At 45.2% G+C, this 19,815-nt stretch overlaps 1 protein-coding gene across 1 annotated transcript in view; it reads right to left on the minus strand.

Moving 5' to 3' along the window:
• LOC135874481 (ATP-binding cassette sub-family B member 5-like) overlaps positions 1-19,815 on the minus strand; it is a 59,739-nt gene that overhangs the window by 15,220 nt on the left and 24,704 nt on the right. The window contains exons 13-22 of the mRNA XM_065399312.1: positions 17,827-17,997; positions 15,935-16,096; positions 13,902-14,054; positions 13,173-13,316; positions 11,854-11,961; positions 11,456-11,533; positions 5,935-6,018; positions 2,818-3,021; positions 2,065-2,165; positions 786-926 (exon numbers count right to left, since the gene is read on the minus strand). Coding sequence (XP_065255384.1) covers positions 786-926; positions 2,065-2,165; positions 2,818-3,021; positions 5,935-6,018; positions 11,456-11,533; positions 11,854-11,961; positions 13,173-13,316; positions 13,902-14,054; positions 15,935-16,096; positions 17,827-17,997 — 1,346 coding nt within the window. The remainder of the gene's footprint in view (positions 1-785; positions 927-2,064; positions 2,166-2,817; positions 3,022-5,934; positions 6,019-11,455; positions 11,534-11,853; positions 11,962-13,172; positions 13,317-13,901; positions 14,055-15,934; positions 16,097-17,826; positions 17,998-19,815) is intronic.

The raw sequence follows: 19,815 nt of genomic DNA on the forward strand, positions 1-19,815 counted from the left end.
TAAAGGCTCCCTCTGTTGATGGCAGGGGGCAAGCGCCAATCATTCCCTGGCCCATGGCTGCTCTGCCCCCAGGTACCCTGGTGCATAGGGAGGTGCTGTGAAGTGAGCTCTGTGCTGTCAGAACGCAGCCCCCAAACACTACCCCTCTTACCCCTTGTTATGCAGCTGAACTCTCCTGGTCCTCTGTACCTGTAGCGGGATTTGCCCCAGTGGGCTTGTTTATATTCCATAACATCAGATTTTGGATATTCTTTGGGTCAATGACAGAACCTTAATTTAATAGCACATTTTTCCTTCCCCAAGCAAAACTCTATATATTCGAATCATCAGAAACAGGCAGCAAAGAATACTGCAGTAAATTATAACTTCCTAGGGCCTCCATCCGGCAGAGGTCCACATGGACGGATCCCTGAGCAGAGCGTCATTGACTTCTATGGCGCTCTCTGCAGGCAGACCCAGTGCCCAAGTTTGTTTATGCAAAGAAACATTAGTGCAAAAATTGAAACCAATTTTACATGCTGAATTTACTGAAATTAACAAAACTTGTCACAAAAACTCTCTAATCCTTGGAGCAGACATTGGTACTAAAGTGCTCCACTAAGAGCTGTCGTTGTATTTCAATAACAAATACAGAAAATAAACTCGCCTCCTTCTAGTCTGATAATAATTTATCTCTGTGACAGTGTTGTGAGATGAAGAGGGTGGGTGTTGGGGGATTTCCTCGGGGATCTAAGGGGAGGTGTAAAATGGCACACTTTGAATATTTGTTCATTTATGAGACTCACGTGAAAACACCCTCCGGGGTCATTCTTCCAACTGTAATTAAGTATGCCCCAAATCGAAAGCTTGCCGCATAGGTGAAATACATAAAAGCCTGGCTGAATGCATAACAGGAACCGTAGATCTGAGCTTTCTTCTGAGCATTCCTGCAACATACAGTATTTACAAAAAAACATGAACCAACTGTAAAAATATGAGGGATATTCTACTTGTTCAGAGAGAAACTGGGCTTATGTATGCAGTAGCTAGTACAGCTTCACTCCCAGGTATGCTACAGAGGCCACACATAGTAGACACCCCACATTTCTCTAGAGTTGAAACCATGCATAGATGTCAAAAATGCCCAAGCTTTGTCTACATTAAAACCACCACACTGCTTCCAGTGGTGGAAATGCAAGAATGAGGGAGAATTATGGGTCCAGTTATGGGTAAATGAAACTGTAAAAAAAACTATATAGCATACAGTTGTAGCCAAAGGTCTGATCCTGGCCAAACTTACACATAACCTTGCTTCCATGAATAAAATCATGCAGCATCAAACTAGGGAGGCAAGGGTTTTCTGGGACAGGAGAGAAGAGAGGCCTCCAACGGTGGTCTGGGCCTGTGTTGACTGATAGGATATCTATCCCCTCCACTACCTCTATGCAATGTCTACAGAATGGAAATTTACCAATACATTCCCACCAGTTCTAACAGCAGTTCAGTTTTGCCAATGCTAACCAGGATTCAGACCAACAGATCAGCAGGACCTGTGCTTAATCCACTACCGCTTGGGTCTTGAGAGAATTCCCTGTAGAACCACATACCAGTCTGAGCCCGAAATCAGATTTATAAGTGTTTGCAGGATTGGATCCTAGAACTGCAAATTTATACTGTATATTTAACTACCCCAGTCTTCCCACTCAAGCATCTTTTCAGTGAGTTTAAGAGAAATTATGCTGATACACAAAAATATTGTAATTTGTTTAGAATACATCACTAACAACATTTGATGCCTTAGGGACTATCTAGATTATACTTGAGGTGCAAGCTCTTTCATTCTTTCCTCAAGCTGATATCCTCCTTAACAAAACAGCCATATGATGTATTAATATGGCTGTTTGTTTGCCTTTGTTTTTTTCTCTGCAGACTGTTAACTTAATGTAATATTTTAAATGGATAAATAAAATAGAAAAAGAACGAAAAGGGACAATTGCAATGGAGGAAAGGGCATTGCACATGGTCTCAACATGACTGATAACCACTGCGATTGCCTGGCTTAATATGACATGAATCATTTCTGACCTGTATGGCTTCTGCAGGTTTTCTTCATACATTTGTTCAAAAGTGCTCTCTCTAGTTAATGAAGCAACTGTTCTAATGTTCTCCACAGCTTCAGTTGCTACCTTTAATTAAACAGGAAAACCAAAAGACAAAATGAGATGGAAAAAAATCACCACTGGTCTCTCTCAACGTAGTCTGGGACTGGTAAACATTTTTTTACAGAGGAATGTAATTACTTGTACTTATGGTGGTAATATATTGAATGCAGCAAAATAAATACCCGGTTTGTTTGTGCAAAGGCTCAATCACAGAAATAAATGCAGGTGCTTTTATTTCAATGTTCCTAACTCCAGATATACACCTAAATGTGTAAAGTCAGGCTGAGATTCGCTGGTCTGGCTGAGGAGGTGCTTCCGCTGAGTCCTTGAACGGTAAGTAAGAGTGATTTCTTGTTCATTTGTATATGTGAGCATTGGTTTATTATTTTTTAGAAAAAATAAGAATAGAGTGCTGGTAGGGTATTAGCATGCACACCAACTATATAAACTAGAACAGTAACTATTATTATTATGCATTTGTATTGCAATAGCACCTAGGAGCCCTCGTCATGGACTGAGACCCTGTTGTGCTAGGCACTGTACAAATGAAAAAAACAGGTGGTGTATTGAAAATGAACCCTCGAGGGGTCACATCACAGATCAGATTAGAATTAGGATATTCTATTCTTCATTTGTTCCATTCGATTAGCTGTGTTATGAAGAAGCTGTATTTTACCTTTCCTGCTCGTTGCAGTTCCTTTTTATCTCGGTTGGCAAATCCAGTCAATGCACTGGTCTCCAGCATCCCAGTCACAGCAAGCACCGGCGCCATCACTAGGATCAGCAGAGTCATCTCCCACCCATATATAAAAGAAATGATGACAGACAATCCCATGCTGGAGATGGTTTGTGCTATTACACCAAGCCTTGAACCTGTTGCCTGTAATCGGGTAATATGTGAAAACTGTCATTTGCTAATGGGTCTTAAATACAATCCTTCTCCCTACCTGATAACAAGCAGATTAAAAAAACCAAAAACAACCCCCGCCCCCTGCACACGCCTTTCAGAGACAGACCTTTCACTCTGGCCTCATCTCCCCTAGCAGAAATGAGCTATGCCACCCACTACTGGTGACTGTTTTTAAAATACAGTCTCATCTGTGGTTTGAAACCTCCATTCCCACACTGTGAGAGCCCCACCAAAAAAGCTGCGGATCTCACAGCTATTAGTGACCAACAAAGAAGCCATAGGGAGTGATTCAGACAGTAACTTACAGTGGACACAGGATGTTAATTCTGCTTAAAGGAATCTTGACATCCCCTGAGTTTTCTCCCATAGTGTTTATTTTTTAAAACGAGTTCTTGAAAAATAGCAGGCTTGGCCTTTTATTGACTGTTTGAAATTTAAAACTGAAACCCAGAATCTCTACTAACATTTATATAGTGCTTTCAGCTGAAGTGCTTTTCATTCAGTCACTTTCCCTTTCACCCATCCCTTGTTCCTTCTAGAGCAGGGGTCTCAAACTCAAATGACCACGAGGGCCACATGAGGACTAGTACATTGGCCCTAGGGCCGCATTTACTGACACCTCCCCCCCTGCCCCCACTCCACCCCTTTCATGAGGCCCCGCCCCTGCCCCACCTCTTCCCACCCCTTCCCTGCCCCCATTCCAACCCCTTCCCTGAAATCCCCACCCCAACTCCTCCTCCTCCCTGCCCCCAGGAGGTGCAGGAGGGGTGTGGGGTGTGGTGGGGGCTCAGGGCAGGGAGTTGGGGTGTGGGGTGCAGGAGGGGTGAGAGGTACGGCAGGGGGTCAGGGTGCAGGGTGCGGCAGGGGGCTCAGGGCAGGGGGTTGGGGTGTTGGAAGGGTGCGGGGTGCAGCAGGGTGTTCAGGGCAGGGGGTCAGGGTGCAGGGTGCGGCAGGGGGCTCAGGGCAGGGGGTTGGGGTGCAGGAGGGGTGTGGGGTGCAGCAGGGGTTCAGGGCAGAGGGTCAGGATGCAGGGTGCAGCAGGGGGCTCAGGGCAGGGGGTCAGGGTGCGGGGTGCAGCAGGGGGCTCAGGGCAGTGGGTTGGGGTGCAGGAGGGGTGTGGGGTGCAGCAGGGGGCTCAGGGAAGGGAGTTGGGGTGCAGGAGGGGTGTGGGGTGCGGCAGGGGACTCAGGGCAGGGGGTTCGACTGCAGGAGGGGTTTGGGGGGCGGGCTCTGTCCCGACGCGAACCGGGGGCAGGGCAGGATCCCTGCCTGCCCTGCCCCCGCGCCGCTCCGGGAAGTGACCGGAACCTGGGGAAGGAGGGGCGCAGGGGTGTGTGTGGCTGTTGCTTCAGGCACCGCCCCCAGCAGCTCCCATTGGCCGGGAACAGGGAGCCTATCCTGCCCCCGGTGCGTGTCGGGCCGGAGCTGCTCTAGGTCAACGCTGGGGGCCACGAGGAGCTCGCGGGCCACAGAAAATAACCCCGCAGGCCACGTGTTTGAGCAGGGCCGGCTCTAGGCACCAGCAAACCAAGCACGTGCTTGGGGCGGCAGATTTTCGGGGCGGCATTCAAGCCATCTTTTTTTTTTTTTTGCAAAAGCCTAGAGCCGGCCCTGGCAGCAGCAGCGTGTCGTGCACGGGGGGGCACCCTGGGGCTGCTGCGGTTCGTGCGGCGGGGGAGCAGTGCTGCACCTTGTGGCTGGGCCGGGCAGGCTCTGAGCGGGGGACACCTGCGGGGCACACGGAGCTGCCTGCAGATGCCGCAGGGCAGCCGCCCCCAGTGCCGCAGCCGGGGCTGAGCGAAGCGGCCTGAGCTGCCCAGGGACTGCGGCAGGGTGGCCAGAAGCAGCAGTGGGGCCATAGAGGCGGGGCGCTGCCATGTGGGGCCCGTGTCCCACTCTCTGGGGCTCTGCTCCCTCTGGGGCTACCCTGCCCCAGCTTCTCAGCCCCCTGCCGGGGCGGTCTCCTGGCTCTGCCCTCCCGGGTCCTGGCCGGTCCTGGAGGCGGGAGCCCTGGCTGGAGGGACCCTGGGCTGAGGCGCGGCCCGGGAGCCCCGCTGCTTACCCCGACCCTGCCAGCTCCAGACCAGCTGGAGACGAGGGGGGAGCGGGCGGAGTCAGCACTGGTGGGGGGGAGCCCAGGGCTGGGGCAGCAGGGAGTGCGGGTGTGGGGGGGGGGGGGGAAGAGAGAGCCCAGGGCTGGGGCGGCAGGGGGTCAGAGGGGGAGGGCACTGGTGGTGGGCGGGGGGGTGAGAGCCCAGGGCGGGTGGGGGGCAGCCAAATTTTTTTTGCTTGGAGCGGCAAAAAACCTAGAGCCGGCCCTATGTTTGAGACCCTGTTCTAGAGACAGGCTAATCTGAAACGCCAGATCTGAACTCTGCTGAACTCCAAGTTTGCCCTGTATCATTACAATGGGCTGAACAACAACCCTATATCCAAACACTCATGAACTTTAAGAAAGTTCATATCCAAATCCAAACTTGTAGTTCAGACCCTTCTCTATGTACTGCACAATACTTGCTTCACTTACTCCTCCTCCCTCGCTCACAACTCCCTAGCGTTTCCTTTGTCCCTTCATTCTAAACCTAATTCTCTCCATTTAAATATCTGTCCCCTCTCCTCCACCTTTATCAGTAATCCTAACATTCTGGGCCTCCTTGCTTTCTCTCTTCCCAGTCTTGTCCATCTCTCCCTTAATCTGCTTCCTTCCTTCCACTAGTATGATCCAGTGCTCATGGTCACCGACCTCCTAACAGCTGAATAGTGTGCTTGTCCCTAGCTTTACAGATAGTGTCGTGTTGTAAGTAACCTGGCAGAATGATCCATATTTAATGTTAGTGTTATATAGATACAAAAAGCTCTCTCACACACACATACGGTACATACTGTTTGAATTTGTGCTGCCTCTGTGGCTAATCTTGTTGTCAGAGCTCCAGTGTTGTTTTTCTTATCATCAAACCAAGAGATTTCCTATGGAACAAAACAGAAAAATGAGGTTACTCAGTGAGAGCAAGGTCATTTCTCCCCTTCTTGCTTTATTATTAACAAAATCTTCAGTGTCTGAGTATGTCTGTTTGCACATGAAAAACAAAACAAAAAACCAACAAACATCTATTTGTTCAAAAGCGTCCTCTCTATTTAATGTGGATAGTTACACATGCAAATCACGTTAACCAATTTGTGCATGCAATTACTTGATTTATGCATGCAAATATCCATTTGCAGCCAGATAATAACTTATTGTAGGCTGATGTAGCTCCCTTTACTTCAAGTCAAGCAATGCCGATTTACACCTGTTAAGGATATGGTCTATGATTTTTTGTGCATTCAAAATTTATATTCTTGCACATATCAGACATAGTTATAAAGACCCTTTGAAATGTTGGTCCTGTGTATTCTTAGCAAGGCAATAGCTGAACTCTGAAGATAGCCTAGATCAGGGGTCAGCAACCTTTCAGAAGTGTGTGCAGAGTCTTCATTTATTCACTCTAATTTAAGGTTTCGTGTGCCAGGAATACATTTTAACGTTTTTAGAAGCTCTTTTTCTATAAGTCTATAATATATAACTAAACTATTGTTGTATGTAAAGTAAATAAGGTTTTTAAAATGTTTAAGAAACTTCATTTAAAATTAAATTAAAATGCAGAGCTCCCTGGCCCGGTGGCCAGGATCCAGGCAGTGTGAGTGCCACTGAAAATCAGCTTGTGTGCCGCCTTCAGCACGCGTGCCATAGGTTGCCTACCCCTGGCCTAGATTTTGTATTTTCTTGAAGTCCTATGCTCTAAGCCTCCTCTCTTCTTGCAGACTCTGGGGCCTTCCCTATAAATCTTCTTATGCCCAGCATCCTGCAGTCTGAAAGTAAAGAAGGTCAGCAATTAGCCTTTACAGAATGGATGTCATGCTAGTTTAGGGGCCTTGGGTGGCCCTATATATCAGATTGACTTTTAGTTACTAATCAACTGAAGATCAGTTATGGGCTACAAAAGGAAACCAGCTGACCTGTCAGCATTGGTATAGTCTCTGATTTCAAGGCTGGGGTTGGGATAAGTTAATTGCTGAACTTGATTTGTATATATACAGAATGCAGTGAGTGGGGGGAGGGATAGCTCAGTGGTTTGAGCACTGGCCTACTAAACCCAGGGTTGTGAGTTTAATCCTTGAGGGGGCCACATAGGGATCTGGGGCAAAATCAGCCCTTGGTCCTGCTAGTGAAGGCAGGGGGCTGGACTCAATGACCTTTCAGGGTTCCTTCCAGCTCTGTGAGAACTTATTATTATAAGTAGGCATAAAAGAGTTAGTTATTCAAATATTTTTTTAACCTAAACTTTACTATAGCTGCATGGACACTATTTTGATGCAGATGGTAGATTTAGCTGGGGTACTTTCATTCTGTCACCATGGCCCCTTCCACACTTGTACTGGGACACTGTTTGCTAAAGTGGATTTAAAAGGCTTCAGGTTAGGCTAAAATGGTTTTAATATGAGTTTAGATTAAGTGTTTTTAAAACCAAAAATTAAAAGCATTGCAGAAAACATGTTTCAGCACTCATAAGCCAAGAATTTCCACTTGCTGGCCATTAGAAAATATGGGCCTCATCCTGAAGCCCATTGTGTCTTCCCACTGACTTCAGTGGGCTGAGAATAGGGCCTTTGCATGGAAGGTTTAGGCCCTGTCTACACTGGCAAGTTTCTGTGGAGTAAAGCAGCTTTCTGCGATGTAACTCCTGAGGTGTACACACTGCCAAGCCACTTAGTGCACAGAAACTGCGCAATTGCAGCTGTAAAATACCCACCCCGACGAGAGGTGTACAGCTTTCTGCACTGGGGCTACAGCACTGAGGTGCCAATGTAGACACTGTGGTCGATTACAGCACTGCGATTGGCCTGTGGGAGGTGTCCCACAATGCCTGTTCTCACCTCTCTGGTCATCAGTTTGAACTCTACTGCCCTGCCCTCAGGTGACCAACCACCATCCCCACCCTGTAAATTACTTTGGAATTTTGAAAGTCCCCTTCCTGTTTGCTCAGTGATGCGTGCAGCGCATCTTTCCAGGTGGCCACGCCTGCTCCACACACCAGACAATCCCCTGCTTGGAGTAATGCCGAGCTGCTGGACCTCATCAGCATTTGGGGAGAGGAGGCTGTCCAGTCCCAGCTGCGCTCCAGCCGTACGAATTATGATATATATGGACAGATTTCACAATGCATGACAGAAAGGGGCCATGACCGGGACACATTGCAGTGCAGGATCAAAGTGAAGGAACTGGGGAATGCCTACCACAAGGCGTAGGGGAGGCAAACCACCACTCCGGTGCTGCACCCATGAGCTGCCGGTTCTACAAAGAGCTGGACGCGCTACTCGGTGGCGACCCCACCTCCACTGCGAAGGCCACTGTGGATACTTCGGTGACTTGTGTGCCAGTTGAGAGTGGACCGAGCCAGGAGGAGGAAATCTTGGACAAGGACGTGGAGCTGGAGGGGAACCCAGGGGCAGAGGATGACTCGGAGGTCAGAGATGCATGCAGCCAGGAGCTCTTTTCTACCCCGGAGGAGGCTAGCCAGTCACAGCTGTCGGAGCTTGGCGAAGTGCAAACAGGAGAGGAGGCCCTTGGTAAGTGGACTTGATTTTGGGACTCACTGAAGCAAGTTGTTGGGGGCAGGAGGGTTGCAGAAAGCAGGCTTGTCTCCCACCGCATGCCTAGTCTGAGCGGCGGAACAGGCTGTTGATTGACTCCCTCACTTCACGGGAATCTCCCTCAGAGATCTCCAGGAAATTCTCATGGAGATACTGGGCAATCCACTGCTGCAGGTTCTTTGGCAGAGCTGCTTTGTTTTTTGCCCCATTAACGGGGAGTGCTTTGTTCCAGGTGGGCCTTGAGTGGGCCTGACTGTTATAAAAAGGCAGTCAGCTGCGAACCAGCTGAGCGGCGAACAGTGGAGAGGCTAACAGAGGGAGTTTGACTGCAGAGTGCCCACTGAGGCTTTCATCTTGCAGGTTTCTCTGAGTAGTTACTGCAACAGCTGAGGAAGCCATTAGAAAGAAGGTAATATGGATGGTGAGCGATCAGCTCTTGTGACCTGCACAGGATGTGCCATGTTTGTCTTTCTTCCACAGGATAGAAGTGACTTTGTCTGTACAAAGTGCAAGCTGGTCTCCATATTGGAAGAGAAGGTTCAAGGTCTGGAGAAACAAGTATCGACCCTGCATTGCATAAGAGAAAATGAAGATTTCCTGGACAGATGTCAGGATATGTTTCTACATTCTGAAGAATCAGAGCAGGCTGCGCAGTGGGGACAGAAGGATGGTGAAGAAAATTGGCAGCATGTGACCTCCAGAAGAAGAAAGAGGAGCTTCCATGTACCAGCAATGCAGATACAGGTGAGCAACTGTTTTCATGTTCTCTCCAGAGGTACTAATGCGGAGAGTGGACTAGATGATACATTTGAGGTAAGGGAGAAGAAGGAGACTCCACCAATTGGAAGGCATGAGATGCACTGTTCTAGGGATGGGGATTCCACGAGGTGGTGGGTGGTGGTGGTCGCGAGGATGCTAAAGGAGTTGGCGGATGTGATTGCAGAGCCATTGGCCATTATCTTTGAAAACTCATGGGACAAAAAAAGCTTGAGGGTTTAACTCTTGGATCCGTGTCTGCACTCCTCTGTTCTTTCCTCTCATGTTGGCACCATTATCGTAGCCCTGACCTCTCATGTCAGCTATCGCAATTCCCGTATCTTCCAGCTTTTTAAGAAGCATATTTGTCATACCAGCTCCTGTAGTATCATCAATGTCAATAAATTCTAGAAAATGCTCTCTGACAGTCACCATTGCAGGGACATTTTCACTAGGTTCTGTTGTTGTTACAAAACGCACCATTAAAGTCATATGTTCTGTATGGCTGATGTCAGGTGTGCAGTCCAGAATAACAGAGTAATATCTTGCTGACTTCAGATCTGCCACAGTCTTCTGTTTGACTTTTGTTGCCAGGGCGTTTTCTTCTTTCACTCATGACTGCTGTTCTGTGCCAGCTATAGTGGCTCTGAACACTCAGTTGAAGGGGACAAATAAGCAGGCTGATAGCAGGGCCTGGATGAGGGAAGATATCAGCATCTTAAGGGCCTAACTGGCTCCTACTACTTCAGTTGACTGCCTGTTCTCCTCAAGTGGGTTCAGGGAAGCAGAAGGAAACAGGAAGCTCCCTGAGAAGCTGGTGTTAATCAGTCCAGGCTCCTGGGGGTGCTAGAGAGGTACATAAAAGGCTCCTCTTCCTCTCTCTCCCTGCAGCTCCTGCTGCTTTCTGTTATTCCCTCTCACCTTTTCTCCTGTCTGCCTGTTATGGCTCTTGTGCCCTCCTTCCTCCAGCACAGCACTCCACCATCTCTGTGCATCTAGAGCAGAGAGAATACATATGCACCAGCAGCAGACACAATTTTCTACAGTCTGGGTCCTATTGGCGCTCCCCCACAGTCTGGCATCTGAGGCGGCCGCCTCAGTTTGCCTCATGGTAAGGCCAGCTCCGGATATTCTTCTCAGCTGAGGTGAAGTTCCTTTTCTTTGTGGTTCTCAACACACCTTTCCTTGAATGCACTAACTTAGGCCAGCATCAGGTACTGAGCATCTTATGTCAGGTGCTACTGTCAGGAAGATGAAAATTCATACCAGGGGCCTCCTGATTGCTCAGTGCCACTGGCCAAAGAAGATAAGCATGCGCTTGACATAAATAAAAATGATGTTTAGGATGATGGTGGGCATCTGACAGCAACCAAAGAAAACCAGGTTCAGCAGGTAAAAGCAGGAATATAATTTGGTCATTCAAAAAAGCCATCTGGTTTAAAATTAACTTGGTTAAAACAAAGTAGGTGGTAACCTCAGGGTGCGCACACACCCACCCACCCACCCACCCGATTAACAACTTCAATTAAACTTGGTTGCCACTCAACTCTGTTCTTACATGGTATAGCCCAGATTGCATGGATGGGACAGAATCACATTGTAATGGGATTCAAAACCCTATCCAAGTTGTTAGAACAAGCTTGAACTTTAACCAAATTTAATGACTGTTTTAGGTGTGGTTGTCTTTAGCCTGTAAATGAGGTCTTAGCTTGGTAGCATGTAGCATACTTTCATAATGAGGTTCTAACATGATTTCCAGTCAAACAAATCTCTATTCAGAGTGGTCAAGGAAATTTGCTATAATAGTGGTTAATCATGGTTAGAATTAGCATAGTTCTTCTCCTACTTTGGCTAGAGTAAGTATACACATAATTAATACCTAAAACTTCATGTGAAAGGTGGTGCAGTAAAATTGCGCTGTGTATGAGAAAAGAGGGTGGATTAATCCATTTGCAATTTATTATAGGAAAGGCAATTGAGAAAATGGTGTATTTATAGGAAAAACTTTAACACTAACCTGCCGCAGCATGGCTTTAAATGCCATATGCCTTAATCTCATTGTTAGGATTTCTCCCGACCTCCCATAAAGGAATCCCTGCAAGAAAAAAAAAAAACAGTAGTGCCTCATATCTTTGATTTTTACTACTTGTAATTTAAATGGCAGTCTGATGCTATTTATACATCAAGTGCAGTCATTTATTACAAGCATAGCACAAAATGGTGAGATGTGAATATAAAATTAAAAAAATCAACAAGAGCTGAACAATACAGCTGTAGAGAACCAGACAGACATTCCCCCATCCCATCATGCCATGATCCCTCAGCTACCAACTTTAAATCCATAGATGATTAAAGCAGTTACTAGAATGCAAACTGCTGTTCCGACCAATTGTTTTATTGATTATGAGAGTTTACCTGCAAAAACCAAGTGATAAAGCAAACACCACCTATAACAGCAAATGTGATGGAGAAAATGTTAGCTTCATGCCGGATCCTCTCCGGATCATCTTTTATTGAAAAGATCTGCAAAAATAGAAGGAAAAACATCCAAGTATTTTGTTAGCCAGCCTATTAATAGATGCTGTATAACACTATAGAGACTAGAATGGAGTTTCTTACATACTTGGGGAAGAAGAGAGGAGAGCATTTATATGAATGGATATTTCAAGGTTAAAGTTAACAAGGACTAAGGGTTAAATTTTCAAAAGCCTCACACTGACTTTTCTGCCTCACACTGGCTCCCCTCCTGATAGTCATGGTGCTGTACCTCTGCTGCCTGGCTACAGAGAATTACCTTTGTTCAGACCTCTAGGCACTGTTGTCAGAGACGGCAGTAATTATTGTGCCCATTCCCTGGCTTTGGAACGCTGACACAGCACTGAAGTCAAAATGAGAAGGAATGAAAAAAGCAATCTTGTTAGCAACTGGTTGGTCAGTAACTTCCTAATAGAAGTTGGCCCTCTGATGCCATCAGGAAACCTTTTTTCTTGATGATATTCCAATAGGCATAATCTTTCAGGAACAGGAGCACTACAAGAGGCCCTACTTCACTCTATTCAGTGCAGAAAGACTCTCCATCCACATTAGAGAAAGGAAAAGAAGGTGGGAGCCAGCGATTAGCCCTGGCTGGGATAATGTAGTTGGGGTTGGTCCTGCTTTGAGCAGGGGATTGGACTAGATGACCTCCTGAGGTCTCTTCCAACCCTAATATTCTATGATTAAACTACAGGAATGGGAGCTTCTCGGTTCTACAACATGCTCCAACAATCATATCCTCTGTGGCTTTGGACAACTCACATCTCTCTGCCTCAGTTTGTGTAAAATGGGGATAATCCTTCCTTCCTTCACAGATACGTTGTGAGGACTCATTCATTAATGTTCATAAAGTGCTTTGTGAATGGGAAAAAAGTGCAATATAAATACTAAGGATTATTATACTACAGAGAAACTATGTTAGCCAGAACCATTTTCAAATAGAAAGATGCAAACATGGTATTCCTAAATTCTGAATTGTTTTACAAACCATGTTTATAATCTGCTTATGTTGGGTGCTCAGTGACCCAAGAAACAGTGGTGAAACTATGCTAGCAAATTTTTGTGAAGAACTATGTATAAAAATGATTCTAACTACCCTGGTTTCACTGAAGTGTACATGGGGCCAACGGTACCAATCAAGTCAATTTAACTAGCATCCTTCTACAATTACATTACGGAAAAGTCAGTACTCCACTTACTGTTATAATTTTAGCAAATATGATGGAAAAGATAGGGTGACATGCTCCACTAATAACAGCAGCTAGTGTCCCCAGTGCAATGAAAGGCCACTCAGACTTGTTTAATCTAAAAAGCTTGAGGAAAGAAACTTTGGGAAGGTGTTCCTGGAAAAGAAAAACAGATTAAAATCAGATCTTTTATTTTTGTCAAATACAATTCAATTTTACATTTTTAAGAGAGCTGAGCTGCATTATGGTGCCTACAGGAAGAGTTGAGTTGAAGAACCATGGACTAGTAGAACAAGGCAGGTAAATGGAAGACTACAGGTGACAGTACTGGCCAAAATCCATTCTAAAAACACTCTGGAATACTCTTAACAGCAAACTTTACATGGATAATTATGCTTTCTACTTACATTCAGTAGCACCTTTCAATCAAGGATCTCAAAGAAGCTCTACAAAGGAGGTTATGTATTACCCATATTTTATAGATGAGGAAACGACACACTCAGAAGTGAAGTGATTTGCACATTGAATCCGTGATACAATTTTAGGAAAAGGACACAGTCCTCTTGACTCCCACTGAAATAATCTTTGATATACACCCCCTTTCAGAAATGTTCTGATCTCTCTGGAAGAATTGTGCAGGTTTACCACTGAGCTGCTGAAGCTTTGCAGGATGAAAACAAAGACCCACGAACCAAACAACCAAACCAAAAAAATCTCGACTAAGCTCCAGTAAACCATTACCTCTTCAGGTGCAGCTTCTTCTTCAGCCTCTTTTTGTGGAACATGTTTTATACTTGCTCTTTTCGAAATCAACCCATTGATGGGGAACGCTTCTTCATGAGCTTTTAAGGTAATAGTTTCTGTTGATTCTTCATGGTCTTCTGTTTTAATAGACTTTAACACAACATAAATTCAGTCACAAATATATCCAAAAGGTCAGTGTAGTTGCATTAGGTAGACTTAGGGTGACCAGATATCCCGATTTTATAGGGACAGTCCCGATTTTGGGGGCTTTTTCTTATATAGGCACCTATTACCCTCCACCCCCTGTCCCGATTTCTTACACTTGCTATCTGGTCACCCTAGGTAGACTCCACTTCCATTTGCAGGGTCATGTAGGTTCTGTGAGACCCTGACTGCTATTTTGGATTTAGTCCTCTGACTAAATTTGCTACTCATACCCTTATTTGGCAGAAACATAAGAGCATTTCTCCTAGTTATTGGATTCTCACTCCTCACGTCCTGAAATCCAGCTACAGGCATCTTCTGTGTTCTCTACATATTTACACAAAAAGCTAACATTTTGTGCCAAGCATTAAGGAAGCCGTGCTCACTTTCTTCCAAAGAGCCTAATCCTGTGCAGTTATTCCTGTGAGCTTTCATTGACTTCCATGAGAAATGAGGTTGCTCTGCCTCTTTCAGAAGTGGGCCCAAAAGGTTGTAAGCAAACAATACATTAAAAAATACTTTGACATATTGTTTTAATTCTGTTTTTTAAATGGTTTGCAAAACTCATGAGAATACAGGTGTGTTCCACCATTTTAGGCCGAAATCCTGGCCCCATTGAAGTCAGTGGCAAAACTCTTATCGACTTTGATAGAGGGAGGATTTCATTCCTAGTATTTTGAAACAATTTCTTCTGAATTTCCTTCTAGTTTATCTTCCCAGAGTATCAAAGTGAGTTGATTCTGAATTGCACAGATGAAAGAATCCATGACAGTACAACAGTTCTAAAGTATAGCATATAAGAAAGTTTCCTACTAATATGGTTAAAAAAACTATTTCCAGGGTCAGAGCAGGCCATACTTGTCTTGAAACTGTGTTTTAAAAACAAACAAATTTCAAAGTATATTCAAGAGTTTTCTAAAATACGGCTTAAAAACAGCCTAGTTTTATCTCTTGGCCATTCTTAAACTGTGTTGTTAACAGGAGTGGTTTTAAAACCATGGTAACATAAATGGTATGAAAAAAACCTGCTTTAAAATTGTTCCACTGTCACAGCCTTAGTGCCAGTCCAGGCCTTGTCTCCATTAAACAAAACGACTAGCACATCTCTCACAGTTGGGCTAGCAACGGTGACAGAACCAGGTAGATCAGCCTCTATTTTAACCCTGGTTAGAGAACATGGTAGTAAAAGTGCCTGTGCTCTGCCTACAGTACACTAGCACCATTTCTACCATTGAAGTTGCACTGGGTGCTAGAGCAACAGTGGGGGAAAATGGTGTATATACACACCTGCACTACAACTGTAATTGTACAAGCACCCGGTTGTCTAGCAAAGTTAGGGGGCATCTGGATTCTGACAGATTCTGTGTGTAGTGTGGATCCAACATCAAAATTAGGCAATAGAATTACAGACTAGGCTGTTACCTTTTCTTTGGAACCCCCTTTGTGCTGTGAAAGCTTCCATCCATCCCTTTAGTTGGGATTCCACACACAGCAGTTGCCAAAGGAGCTGTGCTACAAGGAAGCTGGAGGGTGGGGAAGGGGGCCTGATTTCAGCACATCCTGGGCTATCTGTGGGTTTGGGGAGGCATGGGGGGAGGAGCAAACCCCAGTGACATGTACGAACAGAACAATCTTGTGTTTGTGCAGGAGGCGGTGATTTGGCTTTTAGTTACCATTGTGCCTCTCACTTCTTGGCAGAGTAAAGAACTTAACGCATGTACTAGTGTATGCGTGACCTGCTTATTGCTCTATCTTTTAAATAAATGAAGTTGATATGTCACAAACAAGGACTTTCACAGCAAAACTTTAGTAACTTTGTAAGGTACCTGTGCTGCTGCAAGTGAATAATATAACCCCCTTTTCTCCATCAGCTCTGAATGTGTTCCTACTTCAGCCACAGCACCATCAGCTATGGCCACTATTACATTTGCAGTCCGAATGGTGGAAAGCCGATGAGCTATTACAAGAGTGGTTCGACCTTTGCTGGCCTGTAAACAAACAACCACATTGTAATTTTTGTCCCCTGTGGCTTGGAGATTTAGCGTAATTTACTCTAATTGGTCATATTGTGACTGTAGTTACTCCCATTGATTTCATTTGCTAAAATATCCTGACAATCCATGAGTTTTTCCACAACTAACAACTAAAACCTTTCGTACCCTGGTTCTGTCTCTGCTGAGCTACAGGAGACCTGCTTGCCGGCATCCACACTAAACAAAATCAGAAAGCTTGTTTTGCTTCTCCTGATTTTCTTGACTCTCTCTCTCTTTAATTATTCTATTCAAAACTAAAAAAGCTAAACTCTGAGCTGCTTTAGGTTATGCCATGTGGAACAGTCTCATAGGGACGGATTCCTTGCAGAGGAACAGATGGAGCCACATGTGCTCTGGCCCTGCCCCAACATGCCTCTATATAGGGGTCCAGGTAGCCTGAAGTTGGCTACGCTAGCCTCACACCTCCCAGGAGTTTTCCTGAACTGTGGGAGCTCTCAACTGTCTTCCTGAGGCTTCTGTAAGTGTCTTCTTTGCTGCCAGAGTGGCATAAAGACACCCAGGACACATCTACTCTGCAATATCTCACCTGAGGCTGGCCCAGGTCAGCTGACTCAGACTCATGGGGCTCAGTCTGTGGGTCTATAAAAATTGCAGTGTAGACATTCAGGTTGGAACCCAGGCTCTGGGACCCCATGAGGGGGGAGGGTCCCAGAGTTCAGGATCCAGCCCAAGCCCAAATGTCTACCCTCAGTTTTACATCATGAGCCCCACAAGCAAAAGTCTGCAGACACAGGCCCACTCACAGGTGTTTAATTGCGTGTAGACATACCCTAAAAGGTACCTGGTTCACATTCACGTAGTCCCATTTGAAACAGGACTATATTAACATGAACTAGGTACCTTTTAAAGGGCAGTGAGAGCACAGCACTGTACCACGCTTCACAAATCACACCCCTTTGGTGCACTTTGCCAGTGCCATGTAGACAAATCGTTCATCAGTGCTGAGGATCTGTTTTCTGGAGGGAGTAGGCACGAGTGACATGCAGTGGAATAATAATCAATGCACACTTCTTCGGCAGTGCACATCTCCATGAAAAGCATGAACTAGAAGGAATCAATATTTACACACTCAAAAGATTAACATTACTGTAGTGCTTCTTAATACCCCATTTGGCATTTTTGTTAGCATTGGTCTGATGATCTGAAAGTACAGAAATAGCTATTGTACCAATTCAGATGTTTGTGTATTTAAAATTGATTTTCAAGAAAAGGACAAGATGTTGATTCTAAAAGCTCTAACGGTGACAAATTATTTGCCAAAGGGCAAATGTTGCCCTCAATGATTTGCACCCTATTTACAATCTGATGGTAGCCAATGGGTTTGCATGTGCATCAGGGCAACTTTTGGGCCCCATAACCACATAACAATACATTCATTATATCTACGTGATTTAGACCCCAGTCTTGCACTGAGGGCTCACCCATACAGAGCCTCACTGCAGGATTGGGCCACGGTGAGAGTTACCACGTGGTTACTGTTGTTCCCAGTGGGGTTACAGCATTGTTACTGCTGAGCAATGGGCAGCATTTGGCAGTAATTGAGTAAATCATCCCTGTCATTGCAGTACAATAATAATCTTGTTCATCTATTCCTTGCTTTGAAAGAAAATATATTTGATTCAAGAAGATGGAACTAGAGGTTGTGTCAATAACCCAGCATTTACCTTTTCCAGTGCAGCTTGCACTACTGACTCACTTTCTGTATCCAGGGCGGATGTGGCCTCATCTAACAAGAGAATTTTAGGGTTGCGCACCAAAGCTCGAGCTATGGCTATTCTCTGCTTCTGGCCACCACTCATCTGGGCTCCTCTTTCTCCTACAAGGGTATTGAATTTCTGAGAAAATAGCAGCGACACCATCAGTTTTGCAGTCTAAACAATTAACCACTAAATAGAGCTTGATCCACAGTCCATTGAAGTCTGTGGAGAGATACGCCACCCCCCAACCTTGATTTCAATGGACTTTGGATCAGGCCCACAGTGAGAGCAAGATAATTCTGTATTATGGGAGCACCCTACTGAAATGAAAGCTAAGGTTATATATTGTCTGATCCCCAGAGTGCAGGACACAAATCCCATTTGGAATGAAATCTACACAAAGTCACTTTCAGTAGCAAAAACGTTCCCACAAGCAGGTGGTCATGGAACTTTTTCAGATGGGGTACTCAGGACCAGAGGGGCATCCCAGGGCAATAGAGGGAGTTTCTGCTCGATCTGGTACTGGAACACAGGTTTCTGATGTGAAAGACCCAAATATTATCCACTCAGCCGCAGCATCCCTCAAAAAAATACATGTCAGATCTGCTGCCCTGATTCAGCCAGGTACTGAAACACCTGCATAACTTGAAGCACTAGGATGACCAGACAGCAAGTGTAAAAAATCGGGATGAGGGTGGGGGGTAATAGGTGCCTATATAAAAAAAAAGCCCCCAAAATTGGGACTTTCCCTATAAAATTGGGACATCGGGTCACCCTATGAAGCACATAAGTAGTTCTATTGACAGTGATGATACTCATGTGCCTGAATTCATGCACATGCTCAAGTGCCTTATTGAATTGGGGCCTTTGTGCCGTAAGCACTACCATGATCACCACCTTATATGTCTAAAAATACAAATTTTGAATAGGTTTCAGAGTAGCAGCCGTGTTAGTCTGTATCCGCAAAAATAACAGGAGTACTTGTGGCACCTTAGAGACTAACAAATTTATTAGAGCATAAGCTTTCGTGGGCTACAACCCACTTCTTCGGATGCATATAGAGTGAACCATATATTGAGGAGATATATATACACACACATACAGAGAGCATGAACAGGTGGGAGTTGTCTTACCAACTCTGAGAGGCCAATTAAGTAAGAGAAAAAAATCTTTTGAAGTGATAATCAAGATGGCTCAGTACAGACAGTTTGATAAGAAGCAAGTGTGAAAATACTTACAAGGGGAGATAGATTCAATGTTTGTAATAATAACAGGAGTACTTGTGGCACCTTAGAGACTAACAAATTTATTAGAGCATAAGCTTTCGTGGGCTACAACCCACTTCTTTGTTTGTAATGGCTCAGCCACTCCCAATCCCTATTTAGCCCTGAGTTGATTGTGTCTAGTTTGCATATCAATTCCAGCTCAGCAGTCTCTCGTTGGAGTCTGTTTTTGAAGTTTTTCTGTTTTAAGATAGCCACCCGCAGGTCTGTCAAAGAATGGCCAGACAGGTTAAAGTGTTCTCCCACTGGTTTTTGAGTATTATGATTCCTGATGTCAGATTTGTGTCCATTAATTCTTTTGCGTAGAGACTGTCCGGTTTGGCCAATGTACATGGCAGAGGGGCATTGCTGGCACATGATGGCATATATCACATTGGTAGATGTGCAGGTGAACGAGCCACCGATGGTATGGCTGATGTGATTAGGCCCTATGATGGTGTCACTTGAATAGATATGTGGACAGAGTTGGCATCGGGCTTTGTTACAAGGATAGGTTCCTGGGTCAGTGTTTTTGTTCAGTGATGTGTGGTTGCTGGTGAGTATTTGCTTTAGGTTGGGGGGTTGTCTGTAAGCGAGGACAGGTCTGTCTCCCAAGATCTGTGAGAGTAAAGGATCATCTTTCAGGATAGGTTGTAGATCTCTGATGATGCGCTGGAGAGGTTTTAGTTGGGGG

Source organism: Emys orbicularis, chromosome 2 (assembly GCF_028017835.1).
Source record: "Emys orbicularis isolate rEmyOrb1 chromosome 2, rEmyOrb1.hap1, whole genome shotgun sequence".
NCBI classification, from domain to species: Eukaryota; Metazoa; Chordata; order Testudines; family Emydidae; genus Emys; species Emys orbicularis.